Raw genomic sequence first — 27,134 nt, forward strand, 5'->3', positions numbered from 1 at the left:
GACCATGCCTAACAGAAATGTATTTTTTTTTCCACCGCGCACCTTCTCCAAGTATGCTAGTGCTATCTTAACTGATTTTCTAAAACTAAAAATGAGCACAAAAATAAAAGATCTAATTGGGAAATGTCAAAGGTTTAGCTCTATAAATATGTAAAACCTAATTTTGAAGGAAATGTGTAATTTCTACCTATAGCTACAGTACAGATAGACATGAAGCATTTTTAGGGACGAGAGTGCTCTACTGCTGTGCAATACCTCAGGAACATCAAATATTTCTGTCATTTTCCTAATGTTTCGAGGAAGTCAAGCCATTACCATGCATATCTGAATATAGTGTTATATGTACAATATAAATCTACACTGAATGAAAATACAACAGCTTATCATGTAGGAGTCAGTCACTCTACACTCACAGCACTAAATACACACCCTCACTGTGTGTGTGCTCTCTCCCCAGTTCTTCCTCTTTCCCTGCTTCTCATGTCAGGATTCTGATGGCCTTCTGCATCTCAAGGGCTTCAACAGCAAGCGAACTGCAGCTGTCACCTCAGGTCATTCCCAAGCAAACTTTCATCCTCCATCAAAGACCTTGCTAGGTGAAATGTTTTCAGGGGGAGTTCGGGCACCATTTTTAATACTTAGATTTAATCCAAATGCCTTTTTTGTTTGATTGGTTTTTTTGGTGGTGTTGTTTTGGTTTGGTTTTTGTTTTGTTTTAAATAATTATTCTAATTAGAGAGTAGACTGATAACCAAGGCATTCAGAAACTTAATTACTTAAGACAGGAACTGCTGCAACGTTTATCTGCACTAAAAGGAAGAAATAAGTTTTGCTGGGCAGTTTATTTTGCATTGAAAGAACAACTTTTCTTATTTACTACAAGATGGGTCACTAAATGTCACTTGATTGAGGGCTAAATCACAGCTATTACTATTGTGAGGGAGAAAATACATTTCAGGATAGAGAAAAAGACCATATTACATGGGGCACGTTGCTTTTATTTGTTTTTAAACAGCGGCTGCTTGAAGCTGCTTGGAGGTTTAAAGTGTTAAAGCCACATCAGCAGAGATGGATTAGTGGGCAGAGAGCAAGTGGTGCAGTCAAAGGTTCACAATGAATGTAATTTATTCACGTAGCTCTGCAATTTATCACGTGGCTATTACCATAATGTACGTGGGAAGCAGCTGCATGTGTGCACATAATGCCCTAAATGTATATGTGGTTGGACCTGAACTCCTTACAGAACAGTAGTGGTTGAAAATGATACCATAAGGCATTTGAAAGCAAATTTCCTTCCTGTGGGGATGCTGTCACACAGCAATGATGACTTGTACACAGGCAAATAAATATCTTGCAGACTTTTCTCAGTTACAATAACATCACTTACTAAAACTCATTAGGTTTTCAAATCTAAATTATGTAGGTAGTGATGTAAGTTTCCGGTGCTTTATTGAGTGTACTTAAATCTGTTGATTTAAGTACATATGTTTTGCACCTCAAACTCATATTTTTTAGTCAAGGAATACTGCATTTTCAACTCAATATTTAACAAATATTCAGTGGCAAAGAAAATTAATTCTCCATGTCTGAAGGACAAATAGGTTACCTACAAGCTGAAGATTTCCTTTTACTTGAATGACCTCTTACAGGACAATCTGGGAAAACACTTGGGAGAAGCACAGCTGTAAAAGGTCGATATATATAGTGTCTGCTCATTTTTTTCATACCTGTACAATTATTTACCAAGCTCAAAATTTCCAAAATCAGCCTCAAATTTTAGAAGCAGCTAAATTAAGGAACTTGACTTTGGTCTCTTTCAGTTGGTTGGAATGCCTACAGCTTCAGTTAAAGAAGAAAGCTGTCAGTAGGTGGTAGAGGTGGCCCCCACCTGTGGGTGTGTCTTTCTCCACTGTCCATACACGCAGGTGTGGACCTGCTGGTATGGACCTGCTGTGCCATAGCAAAGCTCTAGCAACACTTCCTGCAGCTGTGCGGGCTTGCTGGAAAAACTCCACCAGTCCAGCTCCCACCACCACTTTTTAAGCTTCTGGAGTTTGAGTTTCTAACAGCCGCCTCATGTTTGGAGATGGTGCTGCATTATACCACTCTATGATGCTTTCAGGTGATCGTATTTGAAATAATTCACTCAAGTCTTTTGTGACCCAGGCAAACACACCCCAGCTATGGGTTAATGCGCTAGGAGTTTTATGCTGCTTTCTTTTCAGTCATTAAAAGTTGACCTAGAAAGACATTGAATTCAGACCAAGTCAAGTTAGGTCCCCATAAGTAGAACATCTCATTGCCCAGCTTAATGTGCTGCTCAGCATTTTGTTCAGCAGAACCTTTCACATTTGGAATATGATGCAGATTTTCTTGGATAATTACATGTGCACACTAGAGCTTCCATTTTGAAGTCATCTATCACAAATATATACTCACTAATTACGCAAAACGAAAAGCTTGCCTTACCATTGCACAGAAAGTCTCAGGAGGATCTCCACATGTTATGTCTGGGGGATCCAGAGTCACTTTTACGTACTTGATCATGTCTCTGGCTTCTGGCTGGCAGGCCATGTAATCCCATACTTTTCCTTCTTCTGTGTAAATCTGCGTCTTACACACGTCATAGTGTCCCCACACAGAAGGGTAGTGCTGCATCACGGAGGATACAGTAACCCAGAGGGTGTGAAGTGACAGGAATCTTGACAAATACATTTCTAAATCCTTGTACGTCACGCCTTTGTAAGGAGGCTCAGTACTGGTATATGTGCAGTCTATAGATTATACATATACATACATATATATGTATATATTTTATAAAATAGGTTCCAACTCAAACGTGAAGCATTAGGATAGGGTGTCCATTTCACTAATTGAAGACTTTGGTAGAAGACACCCAGACCCCGATGACAGATTTTCACAGCAATGCAGCGCTTGTCCTTTGTCTCATAACTTATCTGTCAGGGCTTCTTGTAAAAGATGTCCAATAGCAGATAATTTGCAAAGTTGCAGGTCTTCAGCTACACTGTCGATAACCCTGAGTGATCCTCCGTGTTCAGGGCTCGCAGGGGATACCCAGACACACTGATAAATCAGTATCCAAAGCAAAAGGATGAGTGTCTACGGGCTGGTATCTGTTTCCCATCAATCATTCTCTTCTTCTGGTGCCAGCACCCTTTTAGAAACAATAAGAGTTAGAGTTATTGTCCAAGAATCAATGCATTACAAAATACGAGATATGTTGACATTTTAGAGGTTTGATGCAATATAAAGCAAATTGGTATAACATGGCTAACCTTTACCGTGGGTGCTGTGCTAGAATGAACAAACTACCAAAATCATTCACAGTGAAAAGTATTTTGACATGAAGGATCTAACTCTTCTCTAACAAAGACAGATTTATAATGTTCCAGGTGAATTACGGGTTTCTGCTTCCAAAACTGTATTTTCAACCTAGCAAAAACAGATAGTGAGCTACCGAGCACAGCCGTTGATCACAGAGGCAGGCAGGAGAGCAGGCAGCCCAGCTCTACGGGGCAGCAGCAGGAAGGCTTTTTTATAATATTAAAGTGACACAGAGATGGGTAGCAGTGCTACCAGGTGCTGATAGTCTCCTGATAAGAGAACCTCAGCAAGCTCCAAAAGCCTGACGCATTTCTTAGTTGTGTTTGGTTTTTGTTTGGTTGGTGTTTATTGTAGTTTTTGTTGTTTGTTTGTTTTGTTGTTTGGGGGTTTTTTGGTAACAGAGATTTCAAGCACACTTCCGTTTCCTTGAAATTTTTCATTAGCATTGGAAGAGCTTTGCTGCCTTTTTTTTTTTTTTTCCTTCAAACTGTGATTTACTTATCACACTGATGATAAACTACATATAAAGATAATGGTTCATTTGTAGGTTACTATAAGGATGCTTTCCCCCTCTGTTAGGGCAGTCTTATTTTCCTAGGTTTGTGGGTGGGGGGTACCTGTGTAATCAGTGTTTATTTCATAGCCGATATATCCACTTTCCTCTCATCAGAAAGCAACTAGAAATTCCCGCAGTTTGTGTCACCTCAATCATGTTATTGCAGGTACAAAATCCTAGGATGTTATTAAAATGATGTAAAATATATATATTTGCTAAAAACCACAGGTAAAAATACAAATTATGTACAAGGGAAACTGCAAAGAGGGAGGAAGTACCCTAAGCATGGAAAAGGAAAACCAGGGCTAAGTACTCCAACTCTTTTCTCCTAGCCTGTGCCCGGCATCAGCCCGTACCAGCTGAGGACGGGGAGCTGGGGCGCTGGGCTCTCTGCAGGAGGAGGATTTCAGCCAGCCGCCGCAGCACCTCTGCACTCGTCTGGATGCTAAAATCTCAGAAAACCCGTCAGACAGAAATTAAGAAACAATCATAAGACACCACTTTCTGTAGCCTGCTTTGCTTGTTCCCAGTTTTAAATTACACCCAGTGTCATAAGCCCCCTGCTACACCTCCAAGCCACGGGAAGGGTATGACCTCATGAGCTCCTTAGCTTGTTACTTTGGTAATACGCATTTTTAAAACTTCAAAACTATTAGCAAATGGCCTCCCTATATTTAAATAATGCTTCATCTTAAATTGAGCTAAACTACAGACACTGTGAAATGCCAACAGATGGTTGAATTGTGTTTCCATAGCAAAGTAATTTACAATAATTGCTGTATGGACGTAAATGCAATTTTCTATTATATTCATTTTATCAAGTGTTACCATACAACTCTCATATACTTTATCAGAATACGCAGAGAATATCTGAATTTTCATGCAATAACAATTCTCAATTAGTTCACATACATTTAAGCTTCAAATCTGAATTTGACACAAAAGCAGGAATATCTAAGACCAAATTAAAATTAAATCTTTTGAAGAAGTACACTGCGTAGTATTACTCTTTTGGTCAGTGACCTTACATCCTGCTTTTTAATTTTCAGTGGGAATGTTTACTTATTATTTTGGAATCTAGTAATTCAGAGAACACTTTCTATGTAATTCTAAAGACACCTTATGCACTTTTCCTCTAGTCCTTTCCAATGTTTTCACTATTTTGCAGGTGAAAAAAAACACCTCCAAAACTCCATAGCTTAGAACAGTCATTATACTAAAGGGCAACAACTACTCTGCTAAAAAAGGAGCCAAATTATTTTAAATTTGTGACAAATCAAAACATACTCTGTATTGGAGAAGGCTTGGTCATAGCTGGAATTAACAGCAGGGGAATATCATGTTTCTATGTAGAAATAAGAAGTTACTGAGTTTAATTATCCTTAGACTAAAAGCCTGTAAAACCAGCTAGAAGTAGATTTGTTTTCTTTATTATTTTTCTTGCTAGCTCTTCAGTTGCCCAGAACCTTTTATAACTGCCGAGACTTGGATCCACTAATAAATAGGACTGGAATAGACTAAAATACTGTGAAGCAAGCCTCTACCTTAACACAGAGTGCTAAAATACTTCCCATATAACGAATTCTCATTAAAGTAAGCTAGAGTCATAATGATGGTCGTTACACAGAATTATAGACTAAAACATTGATCGAATTTAGTGCACTGACAAGGAAAAAGTGCAGAGGAGCGCAAGACATCTGAGCATTAGGCAGCTGCAGCAGTGTACGACAGACGTTCCTGACAAGAGGCAGCCAATTACAGCTTAAATTTCTGGCATATAACCGGTTCTGATTAATAGTTTTCCATTACATTACAGACATATTATTAATGTATTAAAAATGTCAAGCTTTGGCAAGAACTAATACGGCATGGCTCAGTTAGTCTTCAATATCTTCTTTTAATGAGCTTCCATTGATACAGAGAAATATATTGACCAAAGCACATTAAGGATCATGTGTTGAGCACTGCTGGGGTTTTTCTGATGGAGCTGTACAATTTGTCTTGCTTATATTTATTCCTGCAGAGTCACTCATGCTATGCATTGTACATTTCAGTGCTCTATTGCTAAGGACATATCTATTTGAATTATTCTGTAAAAACAAACAAAACCCCCACAACCAAAAATGTTTAGAATAACATTTTTGAAGTTTACAGCTGTACCACTTGCGTAGCGCTAAGCTTCTAGCTGTAGGCAACACAAAGCGATGTTTTTTTCTCCCCAGTAAAGCCTGTGCATTTGACCTTACAAAAAAGCAATTAAATAAATCAAGAATAACTAACGTCTGATGCCTCAATCCCCTGAAACCCACTGTGCTCTGCCAGTCACATACCCTGGGTGTTGGGGGGCCATGGGGCTGGTAAAGAGGGGGAGAGGCACCATCCTTACTGACTGAGGGTGAGGGAATAGGGAACTGCTGGGAGGACATTAGGTAAGGTATGCAAAGCCTCTGGAGCACAGTGCTCCTGGAGATCTCCGTTGTGGGGCAATAGCGGTATGGACTGCAGGACATTTCGAGCCTTGAACACTCCCATGTGCTATAGCCTCTGATACATGGAAAACGCTGAGAGACACATGGAAGGCACCAGTGTCAAAGGCCATTTCTGCTGTCTCTGCCATCCCCCAGAGCCCTGCTCTGTCTGCAAAGTGCTAGATGCTCAGGCCACAGTGAGTATGTTATAGCTGTTTGAGAAGAATGGCATGCAGCTGACCTCCCAGACTAAAATCAGCTGTGAAGGCAGCTCTGAGCACATGCATCCCTTTCCAGGTAGGTAAGTCACACCTCAGGCTGCAGCCTGAGCAGATACCCCCTTCACAAACCAGGTAAAATGCATCTTGGCAGAATGGGTGCTAGTAAAGAACTTTAGATCTTGTCAGGGGTTGTTCGCAAACACTCTTCCTCTGCTTCCTTCCGTCACTGTGAAAATCCACTCCCTGCCCCAAATCACTCCCTCAGCACAAACAGTGTTGACTGGACACCCTGTGCAAGCTCCCTGCCGGGAAGTCGCTGTGCAGGCCCTACGGGTGGGTTCCTGGCCTCCTTCTTTGGCAAACACCAGGTAAAGGAGGTAATAAAATAGCAAAGGATTGCCTCTCACATAGGATGTGCATTTGATAAAGTGTACACTGCCACTGTGCATAAGTAAGAATGAGAGCCAAAGCACCAGTTATTATAATGGACGGCAGCCTGAGGAGAACTGGCTAAAATTATGAAGCACGGCAAGGGGTGCTGGCTGTCACCTCCCAGCATTGGCACCTCCAGAACAGGTTGGTTTTTTTTTTCCAAAGGATACATGTTTTAAGTTTGTATCCCTAACAGCTTCACCAGATGAATGTATCTAATCCAGCTCAGGTAAAAAGATCCTTTGTGTCTGCTCCAGTTATTAATTAATTAAAGGCAGTTTACGATGTATAAAAGTACCTGCGAGTTAAAATATTTAATAAAAAACACGTGTTTTATACCTTGCTACACCTAAACAGCTTGAGAACCTGGCACATGTAAAGCTCCAACATTTAAAATAAACCCATACTAGCCTCTTTTATAAATGCAAAATTATTCAGCTACGCAAAGAGGAAGGGATCCTGTATTTCACAATTTTATACACACCTTCCATCGTACTTGCATGAAATACAGTATATTCCAAACAATTGCTGTGGTGCCTTTGGATTCAAATGCTGCTCCAAAGTTTAGGTTCTGTTTTTATCTGGCTTATTTAACTATTTAGCAGAAAAAAGATTTCTTTGCCTCAGGAGGAATTTAAAATGTCAATACCTATTGGCTGAAGAAAATAAAATACAGCATTCTGCTAGAAAACAACTAGGATTCAGCACTATACTTAAAATATTTCTGGTTTTCCCACATCATTCTTTGCTGAGTGACACCTGCTGCCATTATCTGACAGGTATCATCAGCTGTCAGCATATGGAGTAAAAGCACTTCAGCTATTTAAATTTTAGAGCCTTCATACGTACCTGCTTTAAGTTCTTCCTCTAGAATCTTTATAATTGTGGCTTGTTGCCTCAAATATCTCTGTATCTAGCATCAATCTGTTCTGCAAGTTTTTTTCCCCCAGAGTTAGCATTTGGAGTGGTTGCAGGTTTTTTTATAACTATTTTTCGCCCTCAATAAGGTAATGCAATCTCCTCAGGCAGTGTATCCAGGGTACAGGGCTACCAAGCTTTCAAGCTGTGGTGTGGGCTGATGTCTTTCTAACTGTAAGTTCTTAGCCTAAAAACCAAATGAAAATGAAAGCCTACTGGACCCTAAATTTGTTCTGTGCTATTGCCAGATTTTACATACGGAGCTAGAAAGTTCACGCCACTTCTTATCAGTGTCACAGGGCTGAGGGTGGATGGCAAAGCCCATGACTCCATGAGAATATCCCCACTAACTGCAGGAATCGCTCTGGTAAACATCCTTTAAAATTCAAAAAATATGCCAGAAATAAACATTTCTTTGTTTCCAAAAAAACCCCAAACAAAACAACCCCCACACGCACACAAAAAAACAAGCCAGGGAAAGTTCTGCTGTGGTTTTCTTCCCTTCAACTGGCTGCCCAGGCCACAGCTTCTCATCCTTAACCGCATTGTCCTTAGGCATGACAGTGATTTATTCCCTCTTTAAAAGCATCTCCGCCGTTTGTTTCACTCACTGTCTCTGCTAACATCTCCGCAGAAGTCAGGCTGGCTCCTAGCACATCGGATCCAGAATATTGAGAAGTTGATTGCAGAACAATAAAAGTATATTCAGCAGAGGCGGAAAATGCACATGCACCAACTTTGAGAGTACAAAAGCATCTGTTTTATCGGGTTTAGCTGATCTGCACCGCTCACCGCCGTGTGGGGTTCCTTTAGAGGCTTTTTGTGTGTGAGCGGTTAGAAAAGCCGCCTGCAGTTTCCGACGCCGGGGAGGGAACTGTTTCCAGGTTCAGCACCAGTGACCTGTCCGCAGCTCCCCGGCCAGCGCGGCTGCTCCCGGCACCGCCGCCCTCGCTCAAACGGGACTTTTGTTCTTCCTCGCCCCCCTCGGGCAGGAAAATCCGCGCGGAGGGGCGGGCGCCGGCGCGCGGGCCGGGCCCCTCCCTCAGGGCTCTCCCACCGCCCGCGCGCCGCGGCCGCGCCCCTTCAAAGCCCGGCGCGAGGCCCGGGGGGCCCGACCCCAGCTCCGCGGAGGTACCAGCGCCGCGCAGGTACCGCCCCGGCCCGGCCCCGGCCCCCGCCGCGCTTCGCTCCGCGCGGGCGGCAGGGGGCGCGCGGCCCGCGCCGATCCGCCCTCGGTCCGCGGCCCGGGCCTCCGGTGGGAGGTGGGGGCACACGGTGGGGGACGCCGCGCGCACAGCGGCACAGCAAAGAGCCGGGCCGCGCAGCCCCGCGTCCCATCCCGCCCCGGCGTGCGCGGAGTTGCGGGCGGTACTCACCCCTCGGGCTCGCCTTCGCCTCACCGCGGGGCGGCGCGGAGCTGCCGCGGCGCCGGGACGTGCTGGGGCTCCCTCGGCGGCGGCATGAGGGGCCGCGGGGCGGGCGGGGCGTGCTTCCCGCCGGGAAAGTTGCCGGCGGGGCGCGAAGGCTCGGCGGGGCGCGGGCGGGGGCCGGCGGCCCTAGGCACTTGTCGGCGTCGAAGTTTGGCGGTGCGCGGGCGGCGGGCGGTGAGCGGCGGGTCGGGCGAGCGGCTGGGCGGGCGGGCTGCCGCTCTCCTCCGGCGCTCGGCGGTGCGCGGGCGCGCAGACCATCGCCGCGGACGCCGCGCAGGTGCCGCCCGCCGGGGCTCCCCGCCCGTCGCCGCCTCTCAGGGCGGGGGCGTCCGCGCGCGGAGCGGCCGCTGCATGAGGCGCTGGGCGGGCGGCGCGCGGGTCTCCGGCCGCGCGGCCAAACTTCGGGCGGCGGCGGCGCCTCCTCACTTCGGAGCGAGCTGCTCGCGACTGCCGGCGCGCGGGGCGGCGGCGCCTACCCCACCTCCGGGCCCGCGCCACGCGCGGCCCTAGCGCCGCCGCCGCGCCCGCCCCCCCGCTGCCGCGCTCCCCGCCCCGCCGCCTCCGCCGAGCGCACCGCCGCGGCGGGGGAGGGAGGACACCCTCGGCGCCGCCCGCCCCGCGCAGGGGACCGGCCGCCCCCTTGTCCGCAGCCCCGGTGGGGACGGGAACCGCCCAGGCCGGCAGCGCCGGCTCCGGCGGGGCTGCGGCTGCTGCGTCCCCGCTGGAGCAGCTTTAGTTTTCCTTTTTGATTTCGGGTTCAGCCCGGTAACACGCACACGGAGGCCGCCCGAAGTGCTTCTGCTGTCCGAGCCCGGGCGGGCTGAGCCCAGCGCCCCGCCGCAGCGGCGCTCGGGCGCGGTGACAGGGCAGCGTCTCGCCCGCCCCGCCGGAGGCTCCCTCCGCAGGGCTGGAGGTGCCTGGAAGGCGCTGGCCTTTTCTCTGCCCACAGCACCAAAGTGCCAGCGAAACAGAGTGAGAGCGTTACTTGCGCTGTTGTGGTGCTACTGTGGCCGCCCCGCTCCTACCAGCTCTTCTGGGCTCCAGAAAGACGTGAAAACTCCGGCCCCACGTTGTGCTTTGCCTGCCCTGTTCCCTCCTGCACCCGCTCCGCTTCTGTTGTTTTTATGAGAGGCGTACACAGTTCTCCCCTTCAGACTTCTCCGGGCTGTAAAACGGTACCTAATAATGATTAGTGAGTCCCGTGTAGGAATGGTACTTACTCCTGGCAACTACCTGGTTACTGAATTTGACCGACTCCAGATGCCAGCTCTGGGAAGCCGGGCACTGGCTGTATTGTGAACGCCCAGGAGCCTGCGTGTTTTGCATGTTAAGAGATGTTAAATGCGTTTATGTAGGTAACGCTGCCGTTGTATTTGGTTGACAAGATTTGGTATTTTGCAGTGCCAGGATGTAACCAGATGAAATGAGACAGTGGATTTCTGGTAGAGTAACAGACTTGTTCTCCATTTGGGCTGTGAAATTTGGTAGGTTGTGTAAATAACTGGCAGGATCCATTGAGAAGGACTTTTTACTTCTTCCCTTTAGGGACAGGTAAATCAGCAGAATCAAAAATATGCCTTCTAGTTCCTCCCAGCTTCTGTTTCCCTGTGTGGGCAGTGGTGTTTCTTTGCGCTTTCCATTCCTCCTCTGGCATCTCTGTGGCTGTGTTAGCAGAGGTACCATATATATGGAAAAGCCCTTTGTGTGGGAAAGCTGGGAATGATCAAAGGGGTGGGGAAATTTAGCTTCGGGGTTTTTCAGCCCCTAAAGCAGTTCTTGCTCTGTTTGCAGCCTCCTGGTGCAGGAAAATTGTCCCTGAGATGGTACAAGAGGATAGAAGATGAAAATCAGTAATTTTCTTTTGCAACTCGAGCTGCAAGTGTGTCAGGCATCAAAGCTCCTTAGAGTCTTTTGTAAAGGAAAGGGGCACGGTTTCACTGCAGTTGGAAGAAATGGGTTGTTTCCCTCTTTACAAGACAGATGGATGGCTGTACAGCAAAATGCAAGACACTGTATGCAGTGAGCCAAGTCCCTGCAGCAGCACGTGCAGGTGGACCCGCCCTGCTGCCCATGACAGCTGTTGGGGATGTTTGCCCAGAGGTACCCCAGGCTGGTGGCTTTGGCTGGCTGCAGGCAGGTCTGGCTTGGCTGTTTGCAGATGCTGCAAGGTGAAGGCTTTGTGACTGCTTGAGGAGGGCTCTCTTGCTTTATTCATGAATTGGGAGAGGAAGCCTCCTTTCCATGCATGGAGAGCACAGCTCTTCATGTTACGATAACGCCAGTGGCAGAGGTGTACATGGTGGACAGCAGAGCTGAGCACGCCATACGCGCCCACTCTGCACCTTGTGCTGCTCAGGTGACGTGCCTTAAACATTACCTACGAGGTTGTGTTGGAAGTTTTCTGTCCTCCATGCCAGGTCTTTGGTCTGTCTGCTGAGACTATCACTTGGCTGGTGGGACTGGCTGTCCACAAAGATTAAAGGCACGACCAAGTCATTTGATATATCAAACATCATTAAGTTCTTATGCTGATGATATTAGCCTCTTCTGTATCAAAGCCGGAGCAGCTGGTTTGAGTGCAATGTCACCAAGTCTGAGATCAGATGTCCCATACTGGTAAAAATGATGGCCAAAAATCGAATCCAGTCTGACAAAGTGGCCAGACTTCACAGCCAAATTTTAAGCTCATCAGAAAAAGGGATCTGATTTAAATTCTTTGTCAAAGGCTGTTGCAAGGATGGAAAAGCAGATGGAATTCAGCAGCTAGAGGAGACTTGCCTGTGGTGTTTTTGTTCTTGTTGGAGTCATAAACTAGAATAAAATTGGGAAAGGATGATGCCTTTTAAATCAAACTGAAAATATTGCACGAATGCCTGTATTGAATTTCTGACAGTCTCTTTAGTAGTAAGTAACGATTGTTCACATGTAAATGGACTGAGGAACTCACTGCCACAGCACCTTGAGACTGGTCTTTAGCAGGATTCCTAAAGCAGATTTGATATTTAGACAGAAATAAGATTATAAATATTCCATTCTAACTTTGGTTAAAGGTAAAGGCTACTGCAGGTCCCACTTCTTGCCTTACTGGGTTGGAAACTGGCTAAAATGAAGATTTAGCCAGTCATTAAATATCAAAGGATGGAAAGTCACAATACAGAGAATGTGTTATCTTGAAAGTGCTTCCAGAGGTATTTCTTATGTCTTCCCAGTAACAGCTGGTATTGGCCTCTAGTGGAATGAGGGGAAGGGATTAATTTTTGATTACTGGCCTGAACATGGGAGCACCTATGCCTGTTAGGATACTCCTTGCTACAAGGCATAATTTCTACTGGAAGCAGCATAAATTGCTGGCACAGAAGTGGTATTGCTGATTGCAAACTTTTCTGTGAAACATCAGCTGAACTGCGAGTTTTTAACCAAGTCCTAAACCTAATCGAGCTTTGCATGATTTCAAGCTGCGGTTTAGATATTTAGTGCATCCCCTCATGTGCCATTATGAATCTTTTATTACCTGCTCTAGTCCAAGTTGACCTCTAATGATACAGCAGAATTATTTTATAGATGCATTTCCTGCAGCAGAGGACTGCTGCACTGGACAGCAGCAGAGTCCCCTGGCTTTGCCTGAAGTAGCAGGTGTCCCTGGAAATGTGTCTGGAGTCACAGTCAGTAGCGGTATCTGAGGCCTGAAGTGAAATACGTGGACACTGGTGTGATGCAGTGGCTGAGGCCTGACCTCAAAACAAAGAGGCTGATCACAGTGGGGCTTGTGCCCTGGCAGAGCAGCAGGAGCAGACAGTGGATGCAGGCGCTCAGGGCTGAACGTTGGCAGGGGAGGTCCCGCTGTGTGGAGCAGGGCTCTGTGCGCTGTGGAGCTGCTGCCCGCTCCAGGTGCTGCTCTGCTCCTCCGGCACGGTACACACATGTTTCTGACTTCTTTTGATGTCAGCTAAAGGAGGTTTTGCAAAGCAGCAGGCAAGAGGTGCTGGAGGCAAGAGCAGGAGGAGTGCTAATTTGCCCCTGCCTCTCCCTGCTGGGCTGAGACAGGGGTAGAAATAGCTAAGAAATAGCGAACTCTCCCAGAGGCAGAGCTTGTGTGTCCACTTTACTGCTGGTTTTCCCACGGTAGTTTAACCTTCTGTAAAGTGGTTGGTGAGGATTTGAATGTTGGTCTGGGCTTGCATCTTTAGTGCCTCCTGCAGCGTAATTTCCAGCAGAATGACTGGAAAACTGTATTGAGATATATGACAAAATCAAAAGGTTTCTGCATTTGTGCAGGCAGGGGAACAAATCCTGACTCTGTTCAGCAAGACAGCAAAAATGGAGACATCCCCAAGCAGTGTTTTGCCACTGCTTGAGCTTCAACACAGCTTGAGGGCAGTGGACAGTGAGGCTACTGAAAAAAAAAAAAAAAAGTCACCCCTTGCTCTGAAACCTCCATCACAGTACACTTTGCGAGAGGTGTTCTCTGAGCAGGATGGATGGCAGAACAGAAAAATGCTGGCAGCTACAAGTGCCTCGGCTAGACCAGGGCTTCCATCATAGTGCTCTGCCCAGAGCCAACCCATCTAGCTGCACTGGGAAGTTTTAATGGAAAAGGCCAGTGGAGGCACGTGGTGCTCTCAAAAGCCCTCCAGCCCCTGAGTAAGGTAATCTGGGCAGCCACCTGGGAGTATGATGTTGCACTGATGAGCATTACACAGAGAGATATGTGAGTCTGACATCCTACTCCTGCCTCCATTTCCATACAGCTTGATAATGACTTTTTCTCCTTAGAGGGTAAGGAGCTCTTTCCCAATCATGTTTCAGGGCTGAGAGCTTCTCTGAACAGGACATCTTGGTCTGAAATCTTGAAATTGGGTATGTATGAAATCTGGGAGAGAGGCTACCTCATCAGCAGGGTTTTTCATTTGACTGGGATTGTTCCCTGCTGGCAGGGTGCAGGACCCCATACTTATTCCTCTCTCTAGGATAGAAAACGAACCATTTCAGGTCTCCTGGGAGAAATGCTTTTGTAATTCCCAAGCAGATCTCTGAGGAATGAGGACAAAGGAGTTCCATGAGGTGTGCCCTCAGTGAGAAGGCAGAGTCAGTTATTCGATATACAAAGGGTTATTCTTAAATATCGGACTTGTTGATTCAGAGGTGCATGTAAATTACAGACTGGATTTCCACTCGCAGGATGAAAAATGTTTTGGCCTAATAATAAATACTGAATCTCTGCTGTTTCCATTTACATAACACACATGACACAATGTGTAAATCCTTGACAATATTTTTTCAGAATTTAGCAGCTTGTTTTTCTGCAAACATAAACATTTATTTTTGGTGTTAATAATTAATAATATGCCACATGCCCATAATAAATGCAAAATCTAATCTCGTATAGACATAAATGTGTCTGCCAAAGTGGTCTTTCTATGCTGTAAATGACTTTCACAAAGTGGTAGCATACATTCTATTTTCAATTACTTGTGATTTGTTTTGTGAACAGATATGTCATTAAACTAAATGTTTTCCTTTGAAAAGAACAAATACTTCACACTTTTTTTTTTTTTTCAGAAGAAAATTAGTCTATAATTATTAAAAAAGAGGAAGTGGCTAATATCAAAATCTTTGCAGCTGTATCCAAAACAAAATATAGACAGGGACGTGGAAAATCCCAGCAATGGAGGGAACGTGAGATACAAGAGCATCAGTGCTCATCTCTGCAGTGGAAAGAGGGAAACGACCTCTTGGGGTCAAAGTCACTCCTGTGGCTGGGCAGAGAATGACTCCACATGGTGCAGAGCAAGACACCAGCATGGTGCAGGGTGGCAGGTATAGGTACACCCTTCTCTCGCCTACTGATTCCTCCCTTCAGAGCCCAGTATTTTTAGGTGTTATCATTTCATAGAAACCAGCGGTAGCTGGGTAACGTCCTGACAAAGCCTTTGGGTTGTATTGCTCTTAATGGCTGTCCCACTGGTGGCCGGCAGCGCAGCTGTTCTGGGTTACAGTGTGATGGACCTTCCTGACTGTGAGCACAGCCGGCAGCAGCCGCTGGGCTGAGAGCTGGAGCTGTGCTCATGAGCCCCGCTCGACAAATTGCATTGTGTTTTAGCACTGGTACAAGATGGAATGTATTTTGTCTTCTCATCAGTGGAGCCACATGTAACTGTGGTTTGCTAAACTGCACTGGAAATAGTTGGCTTTCCAGAGGAGGTTGAGCTGACTTTTTGGGAAAGGTAGTGATACACTCATACCAGAGACTGTTTTATTAGTCTGTTGTGTAAAGACTTCATAGTTTCTGTGCTTGTTCTGCTTTCATTTTATTCTATTCCAATCAACTGCTAACTCTCATCTTTGTTGAAGATTTAACTATTCAGTTCATTGGTTATGGTTAGCAGTGTGGATGATGTGAGGGTCCTCAGAAATTGGTCAAGCCTTCCAGAAAAAGTAAACCTTAATTTTCCAGCATGAAATAAGAGAGGAGATGGAAGAGATTTATCTGGAGCATTTTCGCGTTATCATTATGCATTCTGTAGAAGACAAAGATCATAAAAGTCCAATTGCTATTCATGGGCCAGCCATTATTGATCAAATGAAAATAGAGTGCCCTAATGAGGGTGGGTTCAGAATAACCAGGCTGGGCTGACTTAGCCATTTTTACAGTGACAAACTCCCTGACTGGTATTTCCAAAATGTTTTGGAGGGAAGTTTTAAAAATTTACTCTTTTCTGAATTTCTCTCTGCTCGGTTCGCCTTCTTGGGCACCTTTTCTGCTGGAAACCCACAGGCATGTAGAGCTTCATGGAGGCTCACGTTGCTATAATGGAGCTGAGTCCTGGAGGAGCCTCCTCACCCATGTGGGTGACCATAGGGTACAGCTGTCAATACAGTTGATTAAAAATGTACACAGCAAAGGTTTTTTTGCATCTGCAAAAAAAACGCTTTTAAGAATGAGACGTTCTATAGAAATGGCCAGCACCAGTGCAAACTTCAGCCATTTTTCAAGCATAATAGTAAGCATAATATATTATAAAATGGAATAGATTATTTGTCCAAAAATATTGAGCCTGTTTTTGAAATGGAGGTTCCATTTTTTTAAATTCTGTGTTTTGAAAATATTTCATGTGCTTGTGGGGTTTTTTTGGGTTGTTTGTTTGAGTTTGTTTTTAGCAGATAGACTGGTTAGCTCTTGGAGTCAGGCGTACATTTACATTACTACTCACATTTGCGCACAGAACCTAACGCTGCTCTCATCTGAGTTATGCATCTAAGGCTGGACTGGCTGTATATATTACACACAGTAATTAACAGTAATTCATCACCTGTTTTCAGATACCTTCTAGCTGTTAATACTATCCTAAACATCTTTCCTTTTCAAAAATAGCTATTTAAAGACATGTAGCTCTCATAGGATGTATGTGATAGGTAGCTGAAACAACCAGCCACTCCAAATTCAGTTCCCAAATGGAGCCTAATGTTTGGGTACAATGACGATTACATTTACTGTGTTAAAGAACCAGCTATATTCTGTTCCCTCAGCAGGGCAAAAGGCATGTATTGAGAATGACTGGTTATTTATCCAATCCCACATGCATTCCTGCACAAATATGGACGTTACTTAGTACCAATTTTAATCAGCCCAATATTATAATATTGAATAGAAACACTCCAGGGATGATTTTCATTGTTCTATTCTTGATGAATTTCTTTCATGAAGGCAAAGCATAACTTAACATTCAGGAGTGAATTACAGTAGTGCTCTTACATGGGATAAAAATACAAGAACATTGGGCAGAGATAGTATTTGAAATTGTCTTATCCCTCCCAATGAAAAGGAGAAATAAGTATATAAAAACATTTACTGCTTGAAAACATGGATCACGAAGAGGGATTTTTGGTTGTTCATATGACAAGAGTTTGGAACTCCTGGAAAGAGCAGTAGAGAAAACTCAATTTTCATATGGTTGAATGACACTTTTGTCAGGTAACCATTAGTTTTGATTTGTGATATACCATTACAAACCAGTGAAGGGCAGCACTAACCAACTGTTTTAGGTAACTAGAAAGATCACTAATTATGTTTTCAAGTTTAAAATGATGTCAACATTAATTGTTTGGTTGGATTTGCTATGAAATTGTTTGCATTGCTGTATTAGTGCGAAACAGTAACTTTAAGAGCATTCTGTAATCATCAGAGTGGAATTCTGCAGCTACAAATTAACAGCTTGCTTATAATGGATTTTAGGAAAGGGCATTTCATTTATTGAAAAGCTGAATCTCTTGCTAAGAGTATGGTCAGTTCAATTGCTTTATTAGGTTATACCATAGGATCTACGCATCAAAACAGATTTTAGCAGATTGAATTATGGTTCATATCAGAAATATGTCAACAATAATACGGATATTTTTGTAGTTCAAAACACTGGAGGTATGATTTCTACACGAATTGGTAGATGAGATTAATTCATTTATTTCTGAAGTTTCCTTCAGCTTTTTTTATAGGAAATAATGATTGATATGTCTGATAAACTCATGTTTATACTTGATATAGCAGGATATGGGAAAGAACTTTCATTGGCGACTTTTTTTCCTCATGTCTGAAAACTTAGCTGTAAACTCGTATGAACTCTTTCAAAATTCTGTCTTATTTGCTATGGTGTTTGGGAGGGAATAAATTAAAAGGTGTTCTACCATTTAGTCTCATTTTAAATATTCTCTGCCCCTGTGCACATTTAAAAATTACTTTAACAACTTCCCCCACCCCCCAAAAAAAAAAAAAAAAGTTTAGGCTTTCCATAGGAAGCTGTTATACTATGAGTTCATGCAAACAGTAGTTCATCTATTGACTTGTAAAAGCAAAGCTGTACATAATTCTGAATTTGAAGTATTTGTCGTGGCTGTGAAAAACAGATGAATCACTCCTGTTAGATGATTAACTGAATACTATGTAAGTAGAGAACTTCACTGTGATTTTATAGTAGAGAAGGGTCTCTCCATGTGTATTCAAATAGCTACCAACAATATTAATTAGCAGCATTGTTCCTTTTTACAGAGCAAATAATTATTCTAATACTAGGAGTATTTTAGTGCTAAAGAGATCGCAAGCATACGCGCACTCAGGCTTACTGTCTCCTTCACCTCCGTGCTGCCCGCTGTCGCCTCTGGCTGCCCTGCCAGTCCATGGTGGGTTATGCAGACCCAGGGTGGTCCCAGGGCTGCAGAGAGATGGAGAATGTGTCCGGGGTCTCCAGGAGCAGCTCTGACTGGCGTGGCTCCTGCTGACCCTTTGGGTGGTACGCTGCTGATTAGCTTTGTAGGCACATGGTAAAGATTAGCGTAAAGCCCAGCCATTGGGCAAGCCCTTACCTTTTAATCCAAAAGCATCTATTTACCTCAGAAGCTTTGGGGTGTGATACATGTATGAATAATCATTGCGTATACCTCTGCTGTGAGCAAAAAGCCAGTTTGTCAGAAAAGTTATAAACAGTTTCTAGAGTTAACAGAACTCCTTGCTTTATCTGGATTTTTTTGTTGTTGTTTTATGTACTCTGAATATTTAAAGTACTAACGTGAATCCAGATTGTGCCTCTTAATGTGTACTTGCAATGTTTTGCAGTAGGGTTTTTTAAAGACGTCTTCACAGAAGTCTTTCTAGCGTACAGCTGGACTGCCTGCCAAAAAAGGGCCCAAGTGGTGGAGAATAGGGTGGGAATGGCATCCGTGGCACTCCAGGCACAGAAAAACAGGCATTTGGTCTAAGTGAGTTACCTTGGCTCCCTAGTGTGAGGGAATGAGATAGGTGAGGATTCATCCCAGGTAACAGAGCTGAATTAGGGAGGATTCATTGCAGAGAGGACTCAGCTGGGAGCCTTGTGGCTTGGGGCAGGCTCCAGGAGAGCGATCCCCTGGGCCCTGTCACTGCAGCCCCAGGATAGCTCTGCTGAACCACTTTTGAGAGCGGTGCTGCTTTTATTTCCTTGCCCTCTCTTTCAGACACACGTGTGATACCTTCAGCCTTGTGGTGGTGCAGAGAGGTTGTCAGGGCCAAGATGACTCTAGTTGTTTTCTTTCTCTAGCAGGCTTGTGTACTAACTAAACATAAATATCAGGATTTTCACATTCCTATAGTCAACAATGTTTATTTATATTTTAAATTTCACCTGTGTTGCAAGACATTTATTACTATATTTAATGTGCAAGACTGTTCAATTAACTCAGGAAAAATTCCCTTTCTCCTTTTAAGGGATTAAAATGATATTTTATGGGATGCATCTAGGACACTGGTTACAAATTAAAATAGTGACATTTGCTGCAATAATGGTTTTTATGTTGGAGAACCAGACCAATAGATCAAATTATAGAAAAGACGAATGAATCAACAAATGAATTAAATGATTAAAAGCTTAAGCTGACACTGACGTTTATATGTTTACTCTGGTATGTAAAACATCTATTGATCTGAAGTTTGATCAAGAATATTTACACATTTATTCTCATATACATCATTATTATTATGTTCTCGTGTTAAAAGTATACTAGGTTACTGGAGTGGCCCCCGGGCACTCCAGCCTGAGCACTGATTACCCGATTGCCTGAGCTGCTGCTGTTGCTCAGAGACCTTGAGGAGCTCTGCATTCCTTGCTTCCATGCATTGGTGGGGCTTCCATCTAAAAAGAACCTCAAACAAAAACAAACAAAAAACCCAAACAAACACACATCCTCCCGACACCGCCCCCCCCCCCCCCCCCCCCCCCAAACAAACACAGCAACAACCAACCAACCAACAAAATCAAAAAACCTCTGTTTTCCCCCAGGTGAAATGACACCATGTCTGTACATTGGCTCACTAGCTGTGGTGCACGTTGTGCGTGAAAGGAGGTGGAGGAGCACTGGTGAGGCTGTCCCTGGGTACAGAAGGTGCTGCCACCTCCCAGCCGGCTGTGTCCCCCCAGACAAGGTTGTCTTTCTGAGCAAGAGAGCGGAGAAGGCCAGGGAGCATAGACTGCAGGAGTCTGCCATGAACAAGAGCTGGAGGAGAGGGAAGGCAGGAGGAGGTCAGAACCATCTAAAACATGGACCAGCCTCATGCTTGTGAGCTCAGACCACAGGGCAGTGCATCTCTGGAATTTTTTTTTTTTTTTTTTTTTCTTCAGAGATCTGTGTTTCTCCAGGGCTTGTAAAAGTAAGGTTTCTGTGGGTAAGCATTTTTCTCAATCTCTTCTTCCTTGTTTTCTTGACACATCCTCTGAAAAGGCATTATATTGGACATCACACACAGTTTGTGACCTTGATGCTGCTGGGGAAGGGTATGTGCATGCCCTCTCCTCCGAGTTTGGACCTTTTGAGGGGTCCAAGGACTGATTTTTGGGAACTGAGAGGATGGGTACTTGCTGTACCAGGCTCCAAAAAGGCATTTGAAGCGAACAAAAGATGTGAACCTTGAGGTTTCTCTTATAAAATAGAGCTTGAAATAGACTGCTTACAATAGACAAGTAATTCCAGAAAAGCAAAACTGGATCAAGCTGAACCTGGGGTTTGTTAAGAGTAGAAGGCTGGGTGATGGGCACAGTCTGCTGGTAAAGTACAAAAGATCTCCAAAGGCAAGTAGTTTAACAGAATTAATTTTTTTTTAGACTTAAACACAAAGAAAAAGGATTAGAAAGAAAAGTTTCTAAAATCAGAAGTTAAATGCCAAGGGTATGCATCTAACATCCATCTGTAGTTGGGGCTAAAGCCATAACTGCTTTCAACAGGTGCAAGGGCAGATTTGGCTCTTTTGAAGACACCTGCAATGTGTCCTTTTGGGTCTTCTACCCTCTTTGGCTCTTTGATTTCAGCAGCTTTGTTTGCTGAAGCTGTAGCTTTAAGTATTGGCCACGTGTATCTTTCTGACTGTCTGGTTTGCAGATCCTCTCTATATTTTTTCCTAAACAGAAAAATGGTAGTTAAAATTATATGAGGAGCATACAATTGGACATTGAAGCAGTAGAGCACAAAGAACATAGCCAACGTATGTTAGAACATAAACTAAAATACTTGTTCTCATTTTTCATATTCTTCACCTGGTGCCCGAAATCACAAGCTATATCCAAACCGAGAAATATTGTGTGCTTGACTGATATATATATTGCAACATTTAAAAAAATCTATTATTTATAGTGAGTCATAAATATATTATTTTATATTTGTAGATATGTGGTGGCATGGATCTAACCAATAGTTTTACAGGAAATAAGAATATGCTACTTTGATTGGAATCTGAAGTGAGCCTGCCGGAAAAACCCATAACAGACACCACCAGTAGGCAAAATGGGGCAGCAGAGCCAGTGGGAAGATGCTAAATACTCCTGTGAGAGTTGAGGCAGTACAGCTTATAACTGCAGATGCTGAAGCTTGTAGGTAACTCTACTTAGGGGAATTATTTCATTTTAGTTCCTAAGGGTTCTTTTGTCTTTGTAATTGCATTCTCATGTAAAAAAATATGGAGGATGTCTTACCAAACAGAAAACACAGTCTTACAATAGGGAATTGCAATATTTAGGGTTGTGTCATGGCACAAGGTGCTGCCTGAACACCTATTTACTTCTGAGGAATTTGGTCCAGCTGCCCTGAAACAGCTGCTTACTCTTTTCAGATTCTTATAAAAAAATTCTATTATAATTGGGATCTGAACTAGTTTTTGTTTGGTTGAGGTTTTGTTTGTTTGTTTGTTTTTAAAGGCCATGTTTTTTTCAGCCCAGCAATCTGAGAGTTCAAAAGATAAGCATTTCTCAACATGAACAACCTGAAATGTATTTTAAACAAAAGCCATTAGAAACATTGTTTTCTAATACATTTCACAGTTTATTGGTGCTGAATAGTGCAAAAAATTTTGAAGAAATACATCTAGAGTCATTTTGTCACTGGACCATCATAGAAAGTGTGATTAGTCTCATAATGAATAATAAACAATGTACAGCTGGAACTGCAGGGAGGAAGCATGTGCATGACTGCAATAGCAATCTCATGGGCTAATTGTGGGTGTTATGGCTCTCCCCTCCCCCAAATGCAGAAATGAGCATCTAGTGGCACAAACAATTGCTGTTCCATCATCTTTCAAATACAGGCTGCTAAAAGAGTATGGGAAGTGAATTGAGATGTGTGTAAAAAATGACATTAATATGGAAAGTCTGTTCCCTTGGTGTGGTGCTCTCTAGGATAACTTGTGTGTGGTTGTCTCACTGCAGCCATGGTCTTATCATTATCACCATCAGATTCATCCGCTTGCTTATTTCTGCATCCTTTTATTCACGACAAATAAACCTCAAAAGGTCCATTTCAGCTGTATGCATGTCCTCCAGTTGACCTAATAACTTCAGCTGTTTTCTCCTGCAGGTAGGCTTCTTCACTCCCATCTGCCACGTAGATCTCTAAAATGTTGTGGGAATTGCTTAAGCAACATTGGTGCATCAGATAAGAGAGAGGCATTTACTGTGGAACAGATAAAGAACTTTTCTTGCCTTTTAACAATTTGGAATCAATTAGTTAATAGATGGTTAGTGGTTCGTGTAGCTTGATGGATCCTTGGCAGCATCCTGAGAAGGTGGGAATCCTTGGGTCGTGTTACTGCAGCACGGTGACATAATATACATGACATCATCCTCTACCACAGTGGTTGTTAGCAGGAGGATAGAATTGATCCAGCAGCCTGGGGATTTCTGGAGAAGGTATTCTAGTTTTTTTTCCCTAGCAGATACTGAAAAGCATAAAGGTACAAGTAGGATGAAGTTCTTGTTAATGCCATCTTTGCTCCACCCTGTATAGTTTATTAACCATACCTCAGTGATCCCTCTATATCTGCACCTCTCAATCCTACTACCAATTACTGGAACCAGCCACTCTCCATATGTATTTTAGAAATTAGTCTCTGATTATTAAATCATGAATGCATGTTAACACCCATTATTTTTATAAACCCACTGCAGACTCCCATGCATTATAAATAAATTGTATTAACTCCAGTTCATATGAAATATTTATAAATATTATGGAAAGGGCTCACTTTCTGTGCATAGTTATTAGACATTTTGGATTATAGAAGATTGCAAATGGTCAATTATGTAAAATTATGAGAATACAGGCTTAAAGCTGTGTTCATAATCCTATGATGAGAGACACACAAAACCAAGATTCCAACTGGGTTCAAGAAGAGTGACATGCTTTATGTTTCTTAATTATCTTGATTTCCCAGTAGTATTCCTATTGCCAGAGCTCAATTTACTATGTGCCAATGAAAGAGTAATAAGTTGCAGAAACACTCCTATATCAGATGAGAGAGTTTCACTCTCCTCTGTTGTCAAAACATAAACCCGTAGAGGACAGATGATTTTAGCTATACTGTGTTTGACTTGAAGCAATTTTGGAGTTTGGGCAAAATTCAGTTGTGAGGTAAATGGTTCTTACCAAAAACCCTGCTGGACATGGGCTGTGAGTCTGTTGATGTCACTGAATGTTCAGCAGCTAAGAGGAATTACTTTTTTTTTTCTTTTTTTTTTTTTTTCCGAATCTAGGTCATAACTCCCAACTGAGTCTTTCAAAATATCCCCCAGTGCAGTAATAAAAACCAGAAGCCAGAGCAGGAGTACTGAGGCTGCTGGTTCGCAGTGCTCTAGTTAATAGAGTAGAGAAGGACATAGCTGAGTGACAGGAAGAATTCTTCTTAAATATTCATCCAGGTTGCACTGAATTCAATGGAAAGCATATTTGCTTCCCTGGGAGAACCTGGGGAGACCAGTGACAAATACCTCTGACAATCTCAGCCTGGTCTGTCCGAGCTGGCCTGTGGTACAGCTGCCCATTATGTTGTCTACCAGGGATTAGAAGCTTTAGAAACTTCTCAGTTTTACCTTTTTGTTTTGGTAAGGAAGCTCTTCTAAGAGGATTTGGTACAGCCTTTTACATAAACATGATAAATGTGTTTACCCAACCTCCTCTCATGCACAGCCACCTTCTAACTAAATCTAGGTTATGTCCATAGTTAGAAAACTTAATTAATAAAGAAGTTAAATGTTTGTACAGCACCTTGAAGCTGTAAAGTGCTGTCTAAATCCCGAGTACTAGCAAGTCTCTCAACTATGATGCAGCATGTTTATACAAATATGTTTGATGTCCTCAGAACATTTGGACTAAGTGGAGCATATTTCCTGTTGAGAATAGATTTTGCTGGTTGGAAACCATGCCTTATGAAGTGCAGACTGCTGTCACAGCATCTAGTTCAGGAAAATAACAACATAAAGAAACATAATTTGCGGCATTAAAACTGCGTTTTCTAAATATTTGGTAACAGGAGTAAAAGATTTCAAAGAATCCCTTCTTCCTTGTTTAATGTGAATCACATTGCTTTGCTGATTCTAGGAGCACCTGTGAGTTCTGTTATAGTGGTATTGCATTTGACTGTAGTTAACAGTCTGACTATTTTTATTATGTATTTTTGTGAGTTTATCATTTGGACATTTTAAAATGGAAACATAATGAAAATCATAATAGAATTAGGAAGCTTTTCTCCAGAAGAAGAATTTTCTCCTTAGCTTGCTCCCACCCATACCATTTTTCTCATCCTAGTTCAGCAGAGGAGTGTGCTGGCTTCGGGAACACCAGGACTTGCTGTGACCTCCAGGACTGCAGTCCTGGAGAAGGTTTGCTCTAAACTGGTCTTGCTATCACTGTAGTTGCAGGAGAGATGTAATAAGATGCATGATAAGACTAAGAGAAAATGTAGTGTAAGTCAGAGTCCTCTTCTATTTTCACACTTAAGACAATGACTTTTTCCTGTACATACCAGGCTGTACTTTATTACCATAAGCTTTCTTTGACTTAAAATATCTTTAGTATTCTGATTCCTGAGTGTTGAATCTGTCAGGCAGTGCCTCAGCAGGCAGAATCTATTTTTTTCCAGGGAAATATTTCACATCATTACAATGCTTTTCAACCCCAACTAAAGATAGTTTATGAACTACAATGTCACTGCTAATGCCGGTAAAGAGGTCACATTTTGCTGTGATGGAGAAGAAAAATTGTGCCTAAGGACACCAGAGAATGCACGTAAATTTTGGGTAAAGAGCTGTTAGACTTCTAACAGCCATGTCAGAATTCATATGCTTGTAATTGAAAACTGATACTGGATAATTACGCCATGCCAACAGATAGCCTCAAAGATATGCTGCCAAGGATACAGCATGCTATTCATGGCATTAAAAAAGCATTAAGCTAGAAAACTCTGAATTGCTCACCATTAGGCTGGCTCTGCTGCCACCGAAGTCAAAAGTAGAACTGTCAGCCTCCATAGGAACCCTGCTGCAACACTGACACACGTGTCAGATAATTTCATCATTAATTGCATGACCAAATATCTTAATTGTAAATCTGACTCAGTCTTACTTATCAGTAACATATTAAAAGTACAGAGGGGCAAAGAGCAACTGTTCTTGCTATGAATATCAAGCCTTCAGCATTATGGGTTTTTTTACCAGATGAAATTAAAGTTTAGAGGAGACAGAGAAAATCCCATTCAGAATAGTGATCTGATAAGAAGTAGCTGTTTGCGCTATGATTAGCAAGTCGCCTAAGTAATATTTAAGAGAATAATTCCATGAACTATTGCACCAGTCTGCCTATGTTTTGCTTTCCCTACACTCCCTGGGAGCCACTGAGCTCTAGCACAGGAGATAAATCACGGGGTCAGGCAGCCCAGGTCCCCAGCAGCACCTGTGTGGTACAGCTGCTTTCGGTGGCAAAAACCAGCCAGCCTAAAGTCCTCCTTTTGCAGCTTCACCATCTTTTGTTATGCTACTTTCTGAGACCATGATTAATCCCCATCTTTTATGAAAGCTGTTACCCTGAAAAGCATTTCGGAACGGTGCTCAGGTCCCTGGGAGCTCCCCCCTTTCAGGCTACTGCCATTTGCTTCCTGTAGTTGCGCTTCGTAAGCCAAAGGCAATTTTTTTCTGCCCTTCTTGCTTTTAGCTCTATTTTCCCTGATATTTTCTATCCTATGGAAATCAGATGGCAGGCAGAACTACAGGTGGAATTAAACTGAGTAATACTCAAATTCATTATTCCAGACTTCTACCTATGTTTTGCATATCTGAAAGTTGGTAATGATTTTTCTGTGGGTAATTTATAATTGGTACAACCTTTACTTGTCTCACCTTTTCCCCTCTCTCACCAACCTGAGGCCAAGCCCATAGAATAGAAACATCTTCCACTTCTCTGCCTGATGCTGTACTGAGACCTGCTGGTTTCTCTGCCTGTGATCCCACACCTGCAGCATGGCTCTACATCCTCAGACTTTGCTTAACTCTCTCATGGGTTTTGTATTAAATATATGAGATGGTGTCACAGACAAGTTAAGCTGTCTTCAGAGGGTGCTTTCTGCTCCCGTAACACGGCAGCCACAGGAATAGGCTGCTCTACTTTAGCCTACTTGTGCTAATCTGGACACCCCATACTCTGCCACAGGGCTTCTGATTAGCCAAACACGTGTTCATCCCATACCTGCTTAATTGCCTAAATCTCTGATTTTCTGTTTACTTTAAACCTTCTTTTGCAGATGAATCTTTTGATATGTCATTTAGGTGCAGAAGCTTCTCTTCCTTTTCTGTGGATGCCTTTCAGTTGAGGTAGCCCATCCATGCAGTCTGCCTGGTCCTGTGTGACCTCAAAAGACTTCTTGTCCACAGGAACTTTAAATCACTATTTAAGCTGATTAGTAAAGAGCATTTACTACAGATATGAAAAT

At 43.3% G+C, this 27,134-nt stretch overlaps 1 protein-coding gene across 1 annotated transcript in view; it reads right to left on the reverse strand.

Annotated features, from left to right (window-relative positions):
- Positions 1-2,715, reverse strand: part of NTNG1 (netrin G1) — a 150,962-nt gene extending 148,247 nt beyond the window's left edge. The window contains exon 1 of the mRNA XM_065656994.1: positions 2,470-2,715. Within this exon, the coding sequence (XP_065513066.1) occupies positions 2,470-2,715 (246 nt within the window). The remainder of the gene's footprint in view (positions 1-2,469) is intronic.
- Between the last annotated feature and the right edge of the window lie 24,419 nt (positions 2,716-27,134).

This window comes from Caloenas nicobarica, chromosome Z, assembly GCF_036013445.1.
Source record: "Caloenas nicobarica isolate bCalNic1 chromosome Z, bCalNic1.hap1, whole genome shotgun sequence".
NCBI lineage: Eukaryota > Metazoa > Chordata > Aves > Columbiformes > Columbidae > Caloenas > Caloenas nicobarica.